The sequence below is a fragment of the Pogona vitticeps genome, chromosome 3 (genome assembly GCF_051106095.1).
Source record: "Pogona vitticeps strain Pit_001003342236 chromosome 3, PviZW2.1, whole genome shotgun sequence".
Taxonomy (NCBI): Eukaryota; Metazoa; Chordata; class Lepidosauria; order Squamata; family Agamidae; genus Pogona; species Pogona vitticeps.
In genome coordinates this window covers 264,921,650-264,942,975 of record NC_135785.1, presented here as the reverse complement: position 1 = coordinate 264,942,975, position 21,326 = coordinate 264,921,650, and the positions used below count along the sequence as shown (strand labels likewise).

At 52.0% G+C, this 21,326-nt stretch overlaps 1 protein-coding gene across 2 annotated transcripts in view; it reads right to left on the bottom strand.

Moving 5' to 3' along the window:
• Positions 1-214: 214 nt before the first annotated feature.
• PDE2A (phosphodiesterase 2A) overlaps positions 215-21,326 on the bottom strand; it is a 350,282-nt gene continuing 329,170 nt past the window's right edge. For both annotated transcript variants that reach the window (XM_072993391.2, XM_078390561.1), the window contains 14 exons: positions 20,578-20,755; positions 19,504-19,616; positions 19,280-19,357; positions 18,846-18,968; positions 17,708-17,778; positions 16,352-16,474; positions 15,626-15,713; positions 13,669-13,716; positions 13,191-13,265; positions 12,821-12,920; positions 11,407-11,519; positions 10,125-10,163; positions 8,934-9,040; positions 215-7,498 (listed from right to left, as the gene is read on the bottom strand). In XM_072993391.2, the coding sequence (XP_072849492.2) occupies positions 7,255-7,498; positions 8,934-9,040; positions 10,125-10,163; positions 11,407-11,519; positions 12,821-12,920; positions 13,191-13,265; positions 13,669-13,716; positions 15,626-15,713; positions 16,352-16,474; positions 17,708-17,778; positions 18,846-18,968; positions 19,280-19,357; positions 19,504-19,616; positions 20,578-20,755 (1,500 nt within the window). In that variant the 3' untranslated portion in view covers positions 215-7,254. The remainder of the gene's footprint in view (positions 7,499-8,933; positions 9,041-10,124; positions 10,164-11,406; positions 11,520-12,820; positions 12,921-13,190; positions 13,266-13,668; positions 13,717-15,625; positions 15,714-16,351; positions 16,475-17,707; positions 17,779-18,845; positions 18,969-19,279; positions 19,358-19,503; positions 19,617-20,577; positions 20,756-21,326) is intronic.

Here is a 21,326-nt window from a genome sequence, read left to right as displayed (position 1 = left end):
AGGAGGATATGGATAAAAATTAGGGAAATCTGTGTGGCTTTCACAAAATGAATACTTAATATATGTGTTTTAATAATGCAAATCAATGTGGTAACTAAATGAATTCTTCCACACACCAGGACATTAGAGCTGTTAGTCAAGTTGAAATATTAGGGTATCCAGCCCAGCAACCGGGTCCACCCCCAGAGAGGTTAGAAAACACAGACACTGGAGATCTGCATATGAAATTTATTAGGAAAAGAAAAACTTCGTTTTGCCCCCTTTCACAGCTATTCAGGGGAGGAGAGCGAGGCACCAAAAACCCCCCAGATCAGAATGAGTCAACTCTCATAAGAAAAGACAGGAAAGTTTGAAAAGACCTTTGTCATCCACACACGCACAGAAGAGTATATCCCTACGAATCAGACTCTCTCAAATATTATCTACATATGGGGAGATATATATATTAGTCTATATATATCTGTACACGCGCACGCACACATACAGGAGAGAAAGATAAAGGGCTGACAACATACACACCCACGTTAAAACTAGTAAGAACATGGCCACAGCAGGGGAACATCTGTATCCCCGGAAAACCCAGTGTTTGTCCTTGATTTATTTTTAAACAGAACAGCTATGTAGCAGGATTCCGCCGTAAGCACAGGCACTCCTCCTAGAATGAGGGGTGTGCGTGTGTATGTATGTAGAAAGTTAATGACTATTACAATAGCATGCCCATATCCACTGGGGATTGGTTGCATGGGTACTGAAAACCATGGATAAAAGCGGATAATGACAAAAGGAGGAAAAAAGTCAGGGAAAAAATATTTTCACATGCATTACCAGAACTGGCCACTAGAGAGCGACAGGGACCATGCTATGTATTCTTCACTACCAGGTATTCATAGCATGGTCTCTGGTTCCATCTGTTGGCTTTCTTATGGTAATACATGTGAAAATAGGGTTTTTTTTTCCTGGATCTTTTTCTTTTAATATTTTAAATATTCTCAGACTTTGAATAAGTGAAAATTTAAGTATCCTGCAGATACAGGGATCCTGCTGTATTATTTTCTAATAGATATTATTATGTGATTCCTGTGTATTTCATGAGAGCCCTTACTTTGTGGTAAGAGTGAGCGAGAACTGATACCTGACCCGTTTTCCTCCATGTAGAAACTGGCAGTGACCAAGAGAAGCGATTGATGCAAAAGCTGGCCAAGGTTTGGAAAATTCCTTTAAAACACACACACCACTTTACTGTGTGTGTGCTTTTTTTAATGAAGTGGCTGTTGCTCAAGGTGGTGGGAAAATATTAAAGGGTGTGTGTGTCAAAACTGACCCCAAATCCAATCTCATACCTAGTCCTGCCAATGCAAGATGTGGTTACCCCAAAGAGAAACTGATCACCCCGACCGGGAAGTCGCCGGTCGCCTGAGGAAGTTTCTGGCCCTCAGGAGATGCACCTGGACTGAATTCCAACAAAGGAGGGAGAAGATGAAGGTTGGCATTCCCGTCACCTGGATTTTTGAAGAGGAGACGCTTAAACTGGGAAATCAGGCAAATGGGATCCCGCACTTTTACTATGTCCAAATTGGGCCTGGTCCTATTGGGGGGCCATCTTGTTTTAATACTCATTTTTGCAAGTTGTTCATTTGACGCAACCAAATTATTTTTAAAGATGCTCTACTCAGCCAAGGGTTGCAGCCAAGGGGGGAAGGGCCCAGAGAAGCGGGGGATCTTGAAAACAACAGGAACAATGTTCACAAGAGTATTCGGTTTGGGAAGGAAATGGAGAGGGGCTTTCTGGCACCTGTGAAAGCTGTCATGAAGCAAGGTATGTTCTCAGCTGAGCCCTAGCCAAAAAAAACCACACACCTGCTTTAAAACATAGGTCTGTGTCTTGTTTTTGCAGAGGGGGGGGGAGAGAACTGCATTTGGCACACACATACACAATAAACCAAATTCGTTTTCAGGTGCCACACCTGTCTTCAGCTAGTTTTGTTCCTGTGCTTGGTCCAGAAATGCAGGTTTTTGCAAGAGAACCCCCCCTCCCTAAAATGTTTCGGGGATGGTGGTGGAGGAGGAAGTTGCCTTTCCTTAATTTTGCCGATTTCGTAGACCCCCTCAGAGGCATGTCCTGCCTTTAAAGAGACAGTAAATGGCATTCTTGGTTACATTCTGGTGCAAAGGTGAATCATCTCAAACCCCCCCCCCACTAAAAAAAGTCTCTTGAGGATCTTTAGCCCGTCTTGTTCCCGGAAGGCTGCACCGGGCGGTCCATCCTCCAGCATCAATAGAGATCAAAAGCTTTTCTAGTGCTCTCTTGTTGGCTGCTTTGTCCCCCACCCCACCCCAATTCGCAATGCTTTTGCTGTTTTTCTTTCCGGGTCATCCTGGAGAAGAGCTTTGCAGAAACAAAACAGGCCTGCCGTCTTAAGAGCTTTAGTGGGGCCATTCATTTCGTGAACAGCTGCCCAAACGCAGACTGGCGGTCACAGGCAAAGCGTCGCTCAGAAGGCCACGTAGAGAAGCTCAGGCGAACGGAGACACGGCTGCCACCCGACCAAGCCCAAAAGCGGATCAGACGACCCAAAGGTGCCAGAAGAAAAGTGGGCTGTTGTTTGTCCTTCCAGCTGCCCCTTCTGGAAATATTCTCCGTTAGAAGCTTGGTCTCCAGATGCACGCCTGTGTGTTTTCAAAGAGTGCCACAATGACTGAGAACTTCGTGACCATCCTCGTCTTCTGTTTTAAAAAACCCACACAACTAAATGGTGGTTAGAACAAGAAGAGCAAGCCCTCCAGTGTCCAAACTCATCTGGAAACAATGCTAAAAGGAGCAATTAAATACATATCAGATGTACAAATTACTATTCAGGTTTAGAGTACAGGCTCAGAGTCTGGAGACACATTACGCAGGTCATGCAGTCCTCGAATGATGGCGTGGGAAGGGCCCTCAAAGGCCATCGAATCCGACACCCCCCCCCCCCGTTCAAGGCATGGATCCAACTCAAAGCAGATCCGACCGAGGGTGGCAACCCAGTTTTATCTCGAAGGCCTCCTCCGGCGCTGGAGCCCTCTCCACCTCCCGAGGTCATGGGTTTCATTGTCATACTGCTCTAACAGTTAAGAAGTTTTTCCTGATATCAGAAGGAATTTGGTGGAACCCATTCAAACTGCTGAGAATTTTGAAAGCTTCCCCATAAAAAGAGAGCAAATCTCTCTCCATCCTTTTTCTCTTTACAGCTTCTCTTTTTCCTGCTTGTCCTCCCAATCTGCTGAGAAAAAAATGTGGCTCTTAAGAGATAAAGCAAGCCGATCTAAGGGGCGGATGGAGAACAAGAGCGGGAGGTTCACCTCTACGCGGCACCAGGGCAACTGCTAAATTCTTAGCAGGCAAGACAGAACTAGTGTAAGCCATGTGTTTACATTTGTCGTGATGATTCACCAAACCATAGAACTGTACAGTGGGAAGGGGCACCCGAGGGTCATCGAGTCCAACCCCCCAGAAAAACCCACCACTGCCGCCTCTCTGACTGGTGGGCATCCAACCTCTGTTTTAAAACCTCCAACGATGGAAAGCCCACTGTTTTCTGAGGCCGCCTGACCCCTTATGGAGCAGCTCTTCCCACTAGGATGTTCTTTCCCCCCAAAGTCCGGACTATGTGCCAATGCCTCCGTCCATGCCCCGTTTTGTTCACAAACCTTGGAAGTTCAGTTCTCTCCACCTCTTTCAACCACCTTTAAAAACATAAATACAATCCAAGTTCTGCTCCATAGGGTTTCTATGCAATCAGAAATACATGCCCTTTCTGTGCCCCTACAAAAGATGGCAGCACATCCTACCCTGTTTCCCTGAAAATAAGACCTAACCTGAAAATAAGCCCTAGTAGGATTTTTCATGATGCTCGTAATAGAAGCCCTACCCCCAAAATAAGCCCTAGTTAAGTGAAACCCCGCCTTCCACCCTTGTGTAGCAACCAGAAGAAGAGGACAGGACTGTAAAATAAAACATCCCCTGAAAATAAGCCCTAATGCATTTTTGGAGCAAAATTTAATATAAGACCCTGTCTTGTTTTCGGGGAAACATGGTACTGTCTGTGCTCTTACAGAAGCCCGGGCAAGCGAAACGAAAGACCAAAATCCAGAGGGTGAAAATGCCTTCTTGTCGTTGGCTGTTCATAGGAGGAAAAGATGGTCCACCTATCAAATGAAATTTCTGTGGATTAGAAATTTATCAGCTTCATAAATTCCAAAGAAGATTAAAACACATCCAGCATCAGGGAGGAGTGGGAGTCATCCTGACCGTTGACATAGGAAAAGGTGGGCATCCGATCTGGAAGTTGTGGGCTTAAAAAAGCAACTTTTCCAAATGCTGGTGTGACATCCCTTTGTCCGGGGGGGGGGGGGCTGGGGCGCCCGAGGCTTCTCTGCACTCGGGGTGAGCAAGAAAAACATACAGAAATCAGAGGTCCCTCTGGACGGAGAAGCTCGGCCGGTGACCAAAGAGGCTTCTTGGCTGGACCGAGATCTTTAAACGGGCGGGCCTTTGCCTTCCGAGGAGACTCTTCCCTTCGTGGCAGCTGGCCGCCCTCATGGCCGGAGATGATGCCCTGACTGTGTCTGAAGCAGGATGATGGGAACTGGAGGTGGCTGGGAATCTCACGGTCAATCCCAAAAGGCCTGGGGAGCTCATGGAGACTTGGCAGTCCAGATCATGAGCTTTCCTGAGGATCAAGAGGAGCACAGCTCTGCAGCTTTGCAAGAGAAAAGGGTTTAAAATCGGGGTGCTTGGCCAGCAGCAAAGGCCCCCGAAGCTTCCTTAGAAGCAGCCCATTTGCTCATCTCGGCCGACAAACGCACTGCCTTCCTGATTTAGGCAAACAAAGCCCAATTTGTTCTCCTGCCCCCACAAGTCACACTGAAACACAGAGGTTTGGATCCTCCCGATTCCTCAAAAGAGCAAAAAAGGAAGTCACCGTTCTGAGCAAGCACGGCTCTCCTGGGGGCACGTTGCACCATGGATGACGGTGGAAAGGCAGGGCTCGGTTTGAGGCTCCGTCCTTCTGCTCTCTCGCCTTCCTCGGCCGGGGCCTCTGCTAGCTTTGGAGTGACAGGAGGTGGACCTAAACACTAAGGGCTTGCACCATGACGCTAGGCTCTAGAAGCTTGGCTCTAGCTAAAATTCCTTTGGCACGTCAATTCAGAGATATGGTTCTCTGAACCCGCTCCTTGCAGGAGCCAGTCAGGGCCGGACTCTGTATTACACAAACCATGGGCTGGTCTCCAACCCTTCGATGGATGGATGGATTTTTTAATAAAGGAGACACAGTCACAGGGGGCGGCTGCCCTTCCTGGGCATAGGTTGGAAAAAGGGGTGACCGAACTCCCCCATTTCTGCTTCAAGACAGTCTCTCCCAAGCTGCTCTTCTTTCTTGGGGGGGGGGGGGGTGAGGGATACAAGGACCCTCCCGAGTCTTTCCCTCTGTGGATGGGAGAGCCATGGAGGAATAAATCTGAATCAAGAAACAGAAGACTTCTTAGGGGGAACCTCCCCTTCCCTCCATGGCGCTCCTCCTCGTAGCCTTCAAGCCAGATTTTCTCTCTTAAAACAAAAAGACAGGGGGTGGGCAACGTGCCGGCTGGGGAGCTCCTCTCAGCCCTCCGGGGGGGGGGCTTATTTTGGCCCTTCTCGCCATGGCCAAATATGAGCAGCAAAAGCTCCTGAGCTTCTTTTGCCTCGAAGGCAGGTGCGTGGCAAGAGCGGGCACCTTTTTCTGAAGCCAAGCCACACTCCCAGAAGTTTTGTTTTAAAGGAAAAAAAACACCCCCTTTTATTTTATTTTTTTTTTGCTGTCCCTGGCGGACAAGGGCCATAAAGCTCTAGTGTGTGTGTGTGTGTGGGGGGGGAGTGACCATTCCATGAAAAAGGTGGGATTTTCGCAAGCTCTCATGCCCTCCAGCGTGGCTTTGTCCCCGGCTTTTTAGCCATCATGGATATTGGTCTGAGGAACCAAGAAGTCTCCCTCTCTCGCTCACTCTTTTTTAAAAAAGATCTCCTCTTTGTTCTCTGCTTTCCTTTCTCCATCAGGGTAGAATTTTTCCTCTCTCTCTCTCTCTCTCTCTCCTGCCTGTTTGCTGATGTTTCTTATTTTCTGGACTGGGCACGGCAGGTTTTGGCAAAATGGACGAGATTTACAGGGGAGGTAGTCGTTCTCAGAGCCCTGGCACGGCTGAAGGATCCCCACCCCAGAGATCAGACCCACAACCACCTCCAGCCTTGTTCCAAAAAAAGGGTTCGGCTCTCAGGTGGAAGAGCATGCTCCTACCCCACGTCCCCCCATGTCCAGGCTATTCTTTGGGACCCTGAGCGCGCACCCAGCCCAGCCTGGACAGCCCTTCCAGAGAGCAAGGGGAAGCTCTGGAAACCGACGGAGCCACCCCACCTTGTTAGGGGGACAGACACAGAGAGATTCCTGCGCCTCCTTTGGGGGATCGGGCACCATCGCGCCACTTGTTGAGTGCAGAGCAGAGACCAGAAGGGGAAACCAGAAAGGAAGGGTAGGAAGGAGCAGGTAGCGAACAGCTGGAGAGTTTTCTCTTCGTCCTCCAGAAAACTACCGGGTCGGTCGTTGAGTTCAGGCGAGAGAAGGAGACGGATCGAGAGTGTCCTTTCAAGCAGATCCTGTCCCGGGCGTCCAAAACCCTCCTCCTCCTCCTCCAGCCATGCCAGGGGGTGGCCGGTCAAACCCACAGATGCCTTTCCGTCTTGCAGAGGGCATCCTTTCTCCTCCTGTTGCAATCCCACCACAGCGGCTGGCCTCTTTCTCCTCCCACGGGCCCAGAGGCCCCAGGGCGTGGAGGGCTTTGCGTGCGCCCAAAACGCCTTGGCCCGCCAGATGCAAGGGGCTGACGATGCAAAGGAAGGGGGTGGGTGGAAGGTTGTGCATTCATTCAACGCAACCGCGCAAGGGAGCAAAGAACAAAGGCCAGGCTGGCGGAGCTCCGGGGTTAACGGCTGAAGCTGGTCCACGAGGTCGGAGGCGAGGGGAAAGCGTGGGAATGTGGGGTCAGTGCGCTGGAGCAACAGGTGGGGGCCGGGGAACGGAATTAAATGCCTGCAGCAGAGAGGGAGGGAGAGCACGCTCACGGTATAAATAAGGGCCACGTTGGCTTCCAAACCCAGCCCCGTCCAGTCCCCAGAGGGGCGAGAGTTACGTAGCTGCACTTGCGTGCACGCAGGTCCGTGCCAGGTGAGGAGGCGGATCGTCCTCGTCACCCTTCCAGCTCCGCTTCCCCGTGGCCGTCTTCCGAGTCCAGGCAGCCGTTCATCTTCACCCCATTGCTCTCGTCGCCGCCCGTGGTCTGCAGGTCGTACTCCTCGTCCAGGAAGTCGAGGGAGTTGTTGCTCGGCAGGCCTCGGATGGTGAACTTGTGCGAGACTTTGGTCCAGTGCTCCCGGTTGCTGGCCACTCTCTCGTACAGCTCGGCCGCCTTGGGGAAGAGCTCCTGCAGCAACCTGCGGGAAGAGGGACCGTTGTGGAGGAGCTCCGGCCACATCTGGAAAGAACCTGGCCTCTTGTGGCCACAATGGACAGCCCGGACGCTGCAAGCCCCAGAATCCCCCAGCCCCTGTTCTGGAGGACTAGAGATTCCCAGAATCTCTCAGCTCTCTCCCTGAGGGATTCTGGGAATCTCTAGTCCTCCAGAAAAGGGTTTCCAAGTAACACCTCTGGCAGAGAAATAGCAGAGTCCTAGAGGCACATAACGGGAGTGCTGCAAGGGATCCTGAGGGTCATCTAGTCTGACCCCCAAGTCAGGTATCTCTGAGAGACGGCCAACCGAGCTCGGTCAGCGCAATTCACCGTCAAACAACCCTTGCCCTCAAGCTGTTCTGCCTCATCCTTCATCAAACTCTCCCGGCAGTCTGAAACCATCCCTTCCGGCGCTACCTTCTGGCACAGCAGATAACAATCTTTCTCGAATTCTTGCACGGAAGGCCTCCGATTATTTGGAAATGGCTCCTGGACTCCTCCTGCCGCTGGCCAGATGTTGTAGGAAGGGATTTAGGAGGAGGCTTCAAAAGAAGAACCAACTACTGCCGTGGAAGAAAAGTCTAGTGAACGGTTCGTGGCTGAACTGAACCTCCAGGATCAGAAGCAGTATAGCTTGAAACACCAGGTCCCAGAGAACCACAGGGAGAACCACCCTAAGAGCCTAGAAGGATGGAGTTGGGATCAACTTCTAAGGCCGTCGCGTCCAACCCGCTGCTCAAGGCAGGAATCGGAATCAAAGCCAATCGGACTGAGAGTCGTCTAAATTTCTCTCGAAGGCCTCCAGCCTTGGAGCGCTCGCCTCCCACCTCCCGAGATCAATGGGGTTCCATTGTCATCCTGCTCTGCTAGGAAGTCACCAAACTTGCCTTGGGAGGATGTCTGGGGAAACGACTACCATGAATTCACGGGACATTGTAACTTTTTTTGCACTGCCACAAGTTACTGCTGGTGCGTGCTTGAAGAAGGGGTATTGAATCCACGAAAGCTTGCATGAATTGTTTGATTTTTTTTGTAAGTCGTTCAATAACGGAGTCACATACTTCTACAAGGACCCCGTGGCTTCCTTTGGAGGCTTTTCTTTGGGAAGTTTTTTCCTGGTATAAAACCCAAATCTGGCTTTTTTGTAACTTGGGTCCATTCTTATTTGTCCTGCACTCTGGGAGGATGGAGAACAGATCCTGCCCCTTTCAGGTCTTTGAAAAGCGCTCCCCGCTCGGTTTTCCTTGCTCAAGGGAAGCGCATCGGCCGGGAGATGTTGCTGCTCATTCCCCCAACACTCTTCCCTGGATTCACCTCTAGTTTTAGGTACCCCCTAAATTCCGGCACCATGGGAACCAAGCCCCAGCTGGCCAGCCCTTCTTGCAACCCCGCAGCCCCTCTCTGGGGCCGAGCACTTACTTGTAGATGGGCATCGCAATGTGCTCCATGAAACTGATCTGCAGCTCAGGGATATAGGCTTTCTCCCGGTCCATCATCTCCATCGGCCGGTTGCCCATGGCTTTCTCCTGCAGGGATCAGGCAAGTGGGTCATGTCGAGGCTGCAGCAGCCAGCATCCTGCCCCCCCCTCTCCCGTTTGTGTTGCGCGCCCGGAAAAAAATATCCACCAAAATTCTGTCTGGCAGGGAACGACAGGCGTTACCACCAGTGACCCCGAGTGAATCCCTATGACTTTCTAAGCAGCTGGGGGGGGGGGGGGGGCAGGGCCGCCAAGCTCTGCCTAGCTTCCTGTTCAAAAAGCAAGGCTCCCAGTTGGCACCGGGGCAGAAACAGGAAGCTCAGGGGAAGCTTAGGTCCAGCTCAGCCTCCCAGGTGAGCCACAGGTAAGTGTCTCTATGTCAGGTAGAACTCTCCAAATGGAGAATCATGGGGTTTGTAGTACTGTTTTTAGCACGTTTTTTCTTTACAGTTTTTTTCATATGATCTTTAGTTCTTTTTAAATATTGTCTTTAGCTTTTAACAACAATGCAAGCTGCCTTCGGTCCTTCTCACGAGAAAGGTAGAGTATGAATATTTCAAATGATGAAGGAAGGAAGGAAGGAAGGAAGGAAGGGAGGGAGGGAGGGAGGGAGGGAGGGAGGAAGGAAGGAAGGAAGGAGCGCATGGTGGGTGGAAGGAAGGAAGGAAGGAAGGAAGGAAGGAAGGAAGGAAGGAAGGAAGGTCTGCCCTGTTCAGATTATAACCAGAGCCAGAGAAGAAACCAACTTTCCTGCCTTCCCTTCTTCCTTCCCACCTCCTCACCTGGAGTCTGTTGCAAGAGAAATAGCAGTGGGAAGAAAGGAGAACCCTAAATAAATGCTCTTTTATTCCTTCCTCGGGACCTGGGATGGTTTTTGGCAGTAGCCTAGGGTGAGAGGGGCCTTGGGAGATGCAGGTCCCCAGGGCGCCCACCCAATCCTCTCTCTCCCCCCCCCCACAGCAAAAACGTCTAGTGCTCCGGAAACTCCCTTTGCTGAGGTGGTTCCAAAGGAGCAGCTGCTATTCCGGCTGCCCGTCATGGGAAATCGTGGCGAGGGGTTCACGGAAGTCTCGGAGGGGCACTGCCTGGATCCTGCCTTGTAGACGGAGGGTTTTCTTGCCTTCATACGTACCAGATCTCCCTGGGAGAAGAATTCCTTGTAGATCAACTCCTGGAAGGCAGAAACCAGGGATGAGACCAGCTTCAAGGGACGTGTCCTGAGTCAAGGCCTGTGGCCCCCCTTTTTTTCTTTTCCCTTTGTTGCTCAGAAGAGCTGAAGCCGTGGACACCCCAAAGGCAAGCCTTCTGGCCCAGACACGGATGGCCTCCCTACCCCTTACCCCTCTCTCCTCTGAAAACCTCCCCTTGGCCCCCCACCTCAACGCCTCCTGAAGTGGAGCCACAGAGACATCTACACCCCAAACACGGAGGCAGGCCGTTATTCTGATCCCAGACCCATGGCACTGTCATGACACGGGTCCAACCCCCCACTCCACACTGCTTCCCTCCACCTGCCAGTAATTCAACAGGTAAAGCACTCCCTCTCCCAGAGAGATATGGATGGGGAAAGTCCTCCTTCTTTTATCCTGGCCGGCCATCCAGCACGAAAGAAGTGCAAGGGTGTCTTCGGTCGCTCTGTGTTCTGGGATGTGCTCAGGGTTGTGCCCTCCCTCTCTTTGGCGAACCATGCCTGGCACGGTCCCCACAGGTGAGCTGCACCTGAAGCCCAGCTGTCTCTCCAGTCCAGCTGTTCCGTAGGGACATGCAATGAACGCTCAGCAGTTTTGTCAGCCCCAACAAATATGGAAGCCACGGGGCCTCTTCAGAATACAGATCCAGGAGCTGTCCTGGCGGCCGAGGCGACACGGTATCTCCTAGGATACTGCTGTATTTAAAGACATCCCCCCCACCCCAATTGTTAAAGATACAGGGGAGGGGGGGTCTCTTGCCGTTACCTATGAGAAGTGGAAAAGGACACTCCCTGGATGGTTTGGCATCCAGGTGGATGGGGCAGGAGGCCACCTGCCTTGCAAGAGCACGGATTTCCATCTTGCGTGGGGAAGGAATAGAAATGTCTCCAGGCAACTTTGGGTCCTTTCGCACAGAGCCCGAGGGAGGAGCTGTCCGGTCGGACTCGAGTGTTCCAAGGAGACGGGACATTTTGGAAGGCGGGAACGAGACGGGGGCATCCCGCCCGAGGTGGACAGCTGTGCTCAAGCTTTGGATCTCCAGATGTTCTGGGCTCCCTCTTCCCAGAAGCCACACACCCTGGCCGGGGATCTAGGAGTGGTGGTTCAAAACATCTGGAGGGTCAAAGGCTAGGCACCCCTGTTATAGAACAGATGTGCGGCAGAATTCGGGCCTCCTGTTTAGGACAGACTCTCTCTCTCCCCCCCCCCGCTTGATTTACTCACTGCAATCTTGCGAGTGGTCTTCCAGCCTTTGGTCTGGTCCGAGAGGTCACAAGAGGTCATGAGAAGGCACAGCAGGAGGCTGTGGTGCTGCTTGTTCTTGGGATCGTAGCCCACTTGGAAAAGGGGAGAAGCAGAAAAAGAGAAGGTTAAGCTCGAGGCTGGCGCTGCCCTTCCAGAGCAGTGGCAAGCGGTCTCGACGGGCCCGGGTGGGGCGTCCCGGAGGAAGCAAAACCCCCCCTGAGGCCTTTGTTGCCGCTGTTCTGTTGTTTCTGAGATATAGAGACTCTTGATAGGGTTTTTGAAATACATGCAGTATTCAAAGAGGAGTTTCTAATGCGCATGTGCACACACACACACACACACACGTTTCTGGCTTGGGTGTGTGTGGGGAGATGGCATAGGGAAGATCCCTTCTGCGGATCCCTCGTCCGTATCAACCACTGGGCATCATCCTGGTTCTCTCACTCGACTTTTGACACAGCAGTTCTAAACTGTGATTTTCTGTTGTTCCTGATAGGTCTCTAGGTCTTTGTCCAAGAGGTTCTTCTTCTTCCTCCTATTTTGCCCTGAATTTTCAGATGTGACAATCTGCACATTTTGTTTCTCAGTCCATGGACAAAGTATTCTAGCTTTCTGCATTGTATCTGGTCTATTACTTCTTGACCTTTATTCAGTTACTTCAGTACTTCTTCATCAATCACCCTTTCGCTCCCAAACGTTCTAAGCGTTCTGCAATAAAGCTACATTTTGAGTGCTTCTTTTTTAATATAGTTGCCACTGTTAGTCTACAATTTCATGCTGTATAAGTATAAAAATACAATTACCATTGGACCCCCATTATCTTTGGGATCAGTATCCAAGGTTTCATTAAAAATATTATAAATATTAAAGCATAAAACCATAAACATATATTTTCACTATGTATTTACCATAACTAGCCACTAGAGGGAGCCAGAGACCATGTTAAGTATTCTTCAGTAACAAGAATACTGTATTACTGTACATGGCATGGTCTCTGTCTCCCTCTAGTGGGCAGTTCTAGTAATACATGGTGAGAATACTTTTTCTGGATTTTTCTCTTTTAATAGACTTCACTATTATCTGTGGTTTTCAGCATCTGTCTTGGAATCAATCCCCATAGATATGGGGATCCTAATGTAAACAGAGCTTCGAGGCAATGAGATGCAAGTAACATAGTTAATAGAAATGAGTCCAGTACATGAGCAAAAGCAATTACGAAAACCAGCCTCTGACATTTTGTAATAAATACATATATGAGTTTGAGGGTGTGTCTTTGTGGGGGGGGGGTCGAGGATTCATAGAGGGAGGTGAAGACTTCTGATTTAGTTTGTAGCGGAGCTCCTCACATTTGATGAGAAATTACCAGGAGACAGAGAGAAAGAGATCGCCTTACCATCTGCCATTTTCTGCAGGTCTTTGAAGATCCTCAAATGGTGAGCAAGATCTGTGGCCAGGATGATGTCTCTCATCAAATCTAGCATCCTTTGGTAATCCTATGGAGTCAATGAGAATGCTGCCTTTTTTACCCTACTTCACATTGGTCAAGCGAACGGACCAGTGGGTGGGGACAGGTGGGCTTTGGGAAAGGTCGCACGATTTCCCCCCCCCCGCACCCCTCCTCATTTGAATCACCACCAGCGGTGGGTGTGTGTGTGTGTCCCTTTAACACAGATCATCCTAAGGATCTGAAAACGACCGTTTCTTAAGCTTCAGGGCTTCTCCCCCACGAAGCCTGCAGGGCGGCCGCCATGGGTCAGACTCACCTTCCGTGAGAAATGGTCAAAGATGTTACAGCCGTGAGTGTTCAGGATGGCGATGGCTTGGGCAAAATGGTGTCTCTGCATGAGAAGGAAAAACACAAGGAAGACAGGTTTGCAAGTTGGTCCGCGAGGTCGATGAGAAAGAGGATAAAGAGAGCAAAGCTTTCTGGGCGGACGGTGTCTTCAGGTCCTTGTCAAGTCACGCTTAACGTATGGCAACCCTAATAGGGCTTTCAAGGTAAGTGAGATATTTAAGGCCTCTCCAGTTCCAAACCACAATCCTATAAGCTTCCCTGGCTGAGTGGGAATTCGAACCCGAGTCACCTGCGTCCAAGGCCATCACTCTTTCCACTATGCCACCCTGGGAAACTCTCCCTTAAATATCATACGAGCAGGTCCTTTGTTCTTGCGGTGGTTCCTGTTTTCCTTTTTCCTGGTTCCAGAACCCGTGAGCACGCTTGGATAACCGAGGTGTTCTTACCTCCATAACGGAGCCTTCTGAGCTGTACAAAGCAGCCAGCACAGATTTCTGGAATAGAGAGAGAGAGAGAATTAAGAGCGATCCCATGATCAAGGCAAAGAAGCCATACGGAGGGAAAAGGGTTGGAAGAGGTGGGAAGAGGGTTGGAAGTTGGTGGGTCCGGGCTCAAGAGAGAAGCCCTCGGAGCTGTGATGAAAGGAGGCAGGACTGAAACGACGATGCCACCCACGGGGCATGGAGGGCCGAGGTACCATCATTTCCTCTATGTCTTCCTTCTTGGCAGTGTGCCCCCCCCCCTAGAGTTGCCTCTCAAGGCACGCAGATCCCCATGCGGATGCAGAGACCACGTGGGAGAAGAGAGCAGCCTCAGTCTCTCCCACGCCTGGTTCCCAAACCTTGAGGATGAGGGATGCTGGTCAGGGAAGTAAATGCAGGAAGAGATGGCCCCATGGATGCAGGAAATGGTCTCCCTGGACACAGCATCGTAAGTCCTCCCGAGGCAGCTCTACCAAGGATCCTCCCTCCCCCCCCCCCGAAGGGCAGAGTTATTTTAAGATTCTTCTAAGCCCATCCCATCATCCTCCATCTGGGCTTTGCCCAAGGCTCAGTATAGAACTGGCCTGTCTAGGAAATCGCCACCTCCTTGCCAGGAAAAGATAAGGATCAGCCTCCAGAATTCAAAATAAGGGACAGATGCAGCCTCGGAGGCACTCACTAAAAACTGCAATAAAGCCAAAGGCGTGCTGCTTATAAGACCACCCCATGGGGCTTAAAGCGCTCATGGGACGATTTGCCATTTAGTGATGCAGGCTACACCTTGGTGTCTTTGGGCCACACCACCCGGAATTACCCAGGCAGCTACATACCACTAAGAGAGATACCTGAGAGAGAGAGAGAGAGATCCTGAACTTCTTTGAAACACACCCCAACACAACAGTGATCTGGGTGTCTCAGTTTATCAACCTTGGAAGAATGGAAGGCTGAGTGAACCTCAAGCCGGCTACCTGGTACCGAACCTGGGTGGGGAGCAGAGTTTGGGCTCCAGCGCGGCGGTTTAACCACGGTGCCGCGAGGCTTCTACAGTCGATAGCGTGACATCTCTGTCCTTACAGATATTCCCCTAGCTCTCTTCTAGGCTAGGCTTAAAAAACTCTTTGAGCTGTCCAAGAGGGATTCCCACAATGCGAACTAAGTCATTTTGCATAGAAATGGCCCCTCTTTTTCTGCAAAATGGCCTGTAGGAAAGCCTGGTGCAAAATCACCCCATTTGCAAATGAGGGAGACTGCTCCTGGATTTAACACCCGGAAGCACTGGGTGGGGGGAGGGCTGATGTCCATGCTAAGGCCAGCCAGTCCTTTGGTGCTTCCTCCCTGCGTGTGTATGCTTTCCTTCTCAAATGGAAGGGCAGGAAAACAAAAAAACATTTCCCACAAATTGCAGAGACCTTGACAGAGGGGGAGGAGAGCTGACGTTCTTGTGTCAAGGGGTCTTGCCGAGAAGGCCTTATTCCAGAGTGGCAATGTTCATCTTTGGGGTTTCCATCAATGTTCCCTAAGATCACCCCCCAAGTCTTGAAATGGGGGAGGAGGGGGAAAAAGCAAAGCAAAACCATACCAGAAGCTCCCCAGGCAGGCAGCTTTTGGCTTATCTTTCTGCTACCTCAGCCAGCTGGAAACAGCCCAGTGCAGCCTGGGGTGGGATGGGGGGGGAAGAGGATGACCCTAAGCCCCCTCCCCCTGAGCTCACCCTCTGCTTGACAAGAAGGAGGCATTCGGGGAGGCTTTCCTTCCCCCCTCCCCCCCGTCTGCTAGGGAACCCACGTTCGCACTGAGCAGCCCTAGAAAGGTTTTGCCCATCTTGCTTTAACCAAGAGGAGACAAGCTATCCCCCCCCAACTCTTCTGCCCCCACCCCACCCCCTTTGCTCTGCTGAGGGCTGGTTTCCTTCAAACCGTACCGAAGCCACCTGGAAGGAATTATTGGTGCCCCGGTGGTCCAGGTCGTGGCACATGCAGGAGATGAACAAGGCAAGGATTTCGATGTCCCTGTGAACAGAAAACAACACAGGTGCACAGAGCCATGCATGAGGGGCAGAAGTCTCCAGGATGCCTCGGGGGTGCCTGTGGGGCCAGCAATGGAGGAGCGTAGGCGCGTTCTGGACAGGCGGCAGCTTTCAATGAGGTGCTCCCCGCCATGTAAAATCTGACCCTCGGGGAGAGAATGGGTTTGGAGGAAAGCACGTGAAAGGGAACAGCCTCAAACTATGGAAAGCAATGGGTGGATTCGGAGTAAAAGGGAGACTTTGATCATTTGGGAAGCGGTGCTGGAAGGACGCCGAACCCCACCCATCCCGGCTCGTCTTGGTCAGGCGGCAGGCAGGTACGAAGGGTGTGCAGAGGTGTGTCTTTGGATGGCCATTCCCAGAATCCCCCAGGCCGTGACACCTCCCCCAAATAGATAACCCTAGAGAGAGAGACCCTGTCCTTCTTTAAACACACTCCTCCCGACACGACAGGAGACGCAGGCGGCTGCCTCTTGCCAGCTCGATCCCACCCCCCAACAGCTGTGCATCGTCCCCCCACCCACCCACCCACCCACTCGACTGCAAAGGCATTTCCAAGGCTGAGCCCTGGCAGAAACAGAGCCCCAGAAGAGAGCTGAGCCGCCACCGCCAGGTACCTACTCCAGGTAATTGACCAGCTCCAGGTTTTTGTAGAGCAGGTAGCAGAAATGGGAGACAGAGAAGGCATGCATCCAGTTGTGGTACGGAGGGTCCCTGTAGCCCTTTTTCACCATCAGGCAGAACCTGGGAGAAAAGAACAGACGGGGTCCTTTTTGTAAGAAGGAGGTGGATGATCTCCACCCCGAGACCAGGAAGGGGAGCTCAGTAACGCTTAACGGCAAAGCCTTCCTTTCCTTTTCAAAGGGCGCACAATTTGAATCGTTCATCCTGAACAACGGAGTTGGTGATTAGCAAACTCCAAAAGAGCTTTCGAAGAACATCCGAGGAGCCCCAGAGGTGACCGGGAATGTCTGCCATGGCAGGAAAAAATAAGATTCCGTTGACATCAACGGGGTATGCACTGAATTCACGTTTGCACGTAGGTAGAGGAGGGTTGCGAGCCCAGCCTGAGCAACCCTGCCCCTCCACGGGGTGTGTGGGAGAGGGCAGCCGAAAGGGTGCTACAAAAAATATATGTACTTTTTGGGGTGCGGGCCTAATTCACATGCCCACTGAATCTGAGAGTGATGGCATCGGAAAGGCCCTCTAAGGCCCCTGAGTCCGACCCCCTGCTCGAGGCAGGGACCCGAGTCGAAGCAGAGCTGACAGAGGGTTATCCACGTTCCTCTTGACAGTCTTGAAACACTGCTCTAACAGTTAGGAAGTTTTTCTTGATATTCAACCCAAATCTGGATTCCTGTAACTTGAGCCCATGGTTGCGTGTCCTGCACTCTGGGAAGATCGAGAACAGATCCTGCCCCTCCTCTGGATGACAGCCTTTCAAATATTTGACAAGTGCTCTCCTATCACCCCTCAGCCTTATTTTCCTCAAAGCTAAACAGGCCCAATTCTTTCAGCCTTTCCTCCTAAGGCTTGGTTTCCAGTCCCCCCTGATCATCATCCTTGTGGCCCTCCCTCTGAATTTGTTCCAATTTGTTAGCATCCTTCTTGAAGTGTGGTGTCCAGAATTGGACACAAGACTCAAGGGGAGGCCTCACCGGTGCTGAATGGAGCACCTCACCTCACTACTGTACTGTGAACCACGTGCCGGGCCTCTGGGGGTCACGTGGCTCACACGTGTACATGAGGAGAAAGTGAGCCTGAAAGACAGCGGTCGTCCCTCAGTGAGCCGCACGGCCAAGTGGGGAAGTGGTCCTTGGTCCTGGCAGGGGTAAGGCTAGATGCCCCCCGGGGTCCCCTCTCCAACTCCATCGTTCTATGGTCTTCCTTCCAGTTCAATGCACCGCTGACCCTCTGTGCTGTGGAACGGAGTCTGCACGAAGGAGAAAAAGCCAGGCGGCTCTCTTCGCAACCCACCTGACAAGCGTGTGGTGGTCGATTTTGTAGCTGCTGATGAAATTCATGTCCTGCAACATGCTCAGAGTGGCCTGCGGGGAACCAAGAGGGAGGGAAATCAGCTCAACGTGCCGAGTTTATTGGGACAGGCCGTTCACTCCACACGGGGCTGCTGGCCGGTCCGGTCCGAAGCCGCTGAAAACTGCTCCCTTCCTCTCGCTCAGCACCTTTATCCCCTTCAGTCTTTCTCCAGAGCACACGGAGGGCATCTGCTCCCTCCAAGGGCTAGGGATTTGAAAGTGGATCTGGGGACCCCCCCCAAACATTGGGTCAGTTTCTGCATCCTGCCAGCCTGAGCTGGGGGTTGCCAGGGGTTGGGGAGGAGCTCAACCACCTCACATTTGTTTCTCCAAAACGGGAGCGGGCAAACTCTGCAGTCCCAAGGGCCAATTCTGTCCCTGAGGACACGCTGTGGGCTGCACCAGCCCCCCCTCCCCAAAATGTGGCTGAGAATCCATTTCAAGTTTTGCCAAATCCTTTTTAGAATCAGGACTGGGGTTTGGGGAAAACGAGGCGCCTCGTTTTGGGGGCAGAGCAGCTTCCACTTCTGGAAGGTGCCGGAAGTACAAAGAGACACGTTGCCAAGCTGACGGGCGGCTGTGTTTGTGGGGAGGGTCTCTGGGGCTCATAAAATGCCCCCCCTGGGGGGGAGCTGAGCTGGCCCACATCTGTTCTGGAGGAAATGGTGGGCAGACATCCGAGGCTGGCCCAAAAACCGGTCTGGTCTGGTGACAGGCTGACCGTATGTCTTCCTTGTCCGGGATGGCTGCCAGTGTGGTGACCCCCTGGAATCCATGGTTTGAAAAGAAGCTGGAAGGACATTCAGTGGGGAGGAGGAGAAGGTTGCCTGTGGCTACTGGTAGCCATTGTTGGTTTGCCTGGGCGATGAGCAGCCTTCCTAGAGGCGATGGGTTTAGCCTCCCTTTGGGCTCAGTGCCTTCTGCATCCGGGAAGGGGCGAGGGTTCGGCTTTCAGAGGGAACCCTAAAAGACTTACAAGCCACAGCCTTGCTGGGAATGAGAAGGTGGTCTCCCAGTCTCGGTGCCCGGAAAGCCACAGGCCGGACCCTTTCCAGAGGAGGGCCGTGACCCACACTCACCATACACGTGTCGTCGTCCGGCAGGGAGCGCGGGGTGTAGGTGAACTTGGCAAAGTTGGGATCTATGTCCGACACCGGCAAGATCCCTTCGTTCAGAAGCTTGGTGTATTCGTCGTCTGAGACCTGGAAGAGGAAGGGAGGCTCGGGCATCGAATTCAGCACACAGATTCTGGACGGGCAGTGATTGGGGCCAGGCAGGGGGGAAAAAGCTGGCAGTCCGGACCGGTTCGCAGAGTGGCCTCCGCCTTGGCTTCGAGCGCCCGGTCAGCCCCACTGGTGCCCCCCCAAGGGCTGTGCTACTCACACAATTAAAAAAGAGAAGGCTGCAGCAGGATATGGGGGGGGCCTGGGGGCCACCGCCTCTCTACCTACCTTGGTCAGAGAGGGCAACGTGGACAGTTGGCCTTTCTGGGGCAGCCTCAGGGCATCCTTACCTTCATGTGGTACATCATCATCTCGTTGGCCAGGTGGCTTCGGTATTGGGCCTCGTGGACTTTCTTGTAGAGCAGAGACTGGAGGAAAGAAAAACCCAAAGCAGTTCTCACCGTGGCCCGTGGAAGGTCTCCGAAGACGGAGCGACGGCTACGTGGCAAGATGGCCGGTGTTATGACATCTCACCCCCACCCACCCACCCGGGGGGACCACACGCGTGGCTTACGTGGGCAATGCTGATGCCACAGTAGATGGAGAAGGCGGTGGCCAAGTCCTCGTCAAATTTGCTGAACCACGGCCCGTTGATCTTGTTAACCAGCTCCGCCACGCCGATGACCTCTGGGAGAAGCAGAGAAGAAGGAGAAGACAATGACTGGAACAACAGAAGAAAGAGCAGAAGCCCGATGATCAAGGAGGCCGTGGAGGGCCATGACTCACCTAAGATCATCCGCTCTGCATCACAAGACATGCTCCCAGTCGGAGACAGGAGAAGTAAGGACCAGCTTCAGAACAGAGCCTCCCCTATGAGCAAAGCTCTGCTCCTGAGTTAGAGAAAAGGATTGCAACACGAAGAGTTGCCCATAAGAATCAGGGAAGAACAGGTGAGATACCAGCTTCACAATTGGAAGGGGATAAAACCTTAGTTCTCCCAGGATGTATTTTTCCAAAGCTTCAATGTCTGTGCTATCCAATTGCAAATGAATCCCAATGATCAAGTACTAAATAAAGGCAAGCCAGTAGAGTTGTAAAGCTGGCTGGATAGCTCAGTCGTTTAGGATCTGTCTGAGGAGCCCCAGAGTTGGGAGTTCAATTCCCTGCTGGGAGAAGAGCCAGCCTTGGGCCAGCTGTGGAGTCCCAGGGCTTCCCCTAGAAGAAGGGAAGGGTAAACCACTTCTGAGTACTCTCTAACTAGGAAACCCTGAAAAAAGGTCACCATAAGTCAGAATTGACTTGATGGCACATCATCATCACCATCATAGCGGTGAAACCACATAACAGGAAAGGCAGAAATCTTTTATGTCTTAAAGGAGCTCCACTTTCCAATTGTGAAGCTTGGCATCTTGTCCGTTTCTGCCCACAAACGGAGGAACTGTGCGAGAGGTGGGGTGTTTTCTGAAGAAGCAGTGATGAGAAACACCAGCTCCTCGGGGGGCAGAGAAGGAGCCCGGCGGACAGGTTGGCCTCTCCTCTTTTCAGGTTTGGTTGGTCGGGACTGTCCAGAGGGGGAGATGTCAGAATTTCGGCCCCGGATCGGTTCCCGATGTGCCAACCCTCACTTCACACATTTCGCACAACTTACCTTGATTCTCATCCTTGATGGGGAAACAGAGGATGTTCCTCGTCCGAAAGCCGGTGCTGTCGTCCACCCCACGGTAGAAGAGCGGGTGGGAGTAAGCGTCCTTGATGTTGAGGATCTTGCCCGTGGTGGCCACATGGCCGGCTATGCCCTGATCGGCCGGAATCCTAATTTCGTAGCTCTGTGTCCAAGGAAGGAAAACCAAGAAGCATGCTGGTCGTTCCCCATACCACACGTGCGTGTCCACAGAGTTGGTCACGCAGGGGAACTGAAAACACGCCTAGTGAGAGGAACGCCAGCAAAGTGCCCAAATTCTTGGAAGGGAAGCCAACAAGCTTCCCCCTGTGAACCCCCGACGGATGGGTTAGGACGTCCTCCATTTTTCCAGTCTTAAAAAAATCCACGAGAAACATGAATTGATATTATTTCCTCTCATTTTTGTTATTCCTGATAGCAGTGGTCCCCAACCTTTTTAACACCGTCGACTAGTTGGGAAAGGTGGGGCACCCCCCCGTGCTTGCGCACATTAATGAAGGAGTGGGCGTATGTGCATTCGTGTGCATTCCTTTGGGGGGCACTCACACATACATGCGAAGGGGCTGCGTGTGGGGGAGTGTCTGTGTGGAGGGGTGGGAGATCTGTCTCCGTGGCCTGGTCCATCTGAGGCCACGGACCAGCACCGGGTTGCAGTCCGGGGGTTGGGGACCCCTGCCTTATAGCATCGACATGCACCCAGAAGTTCTTTTTTAAAA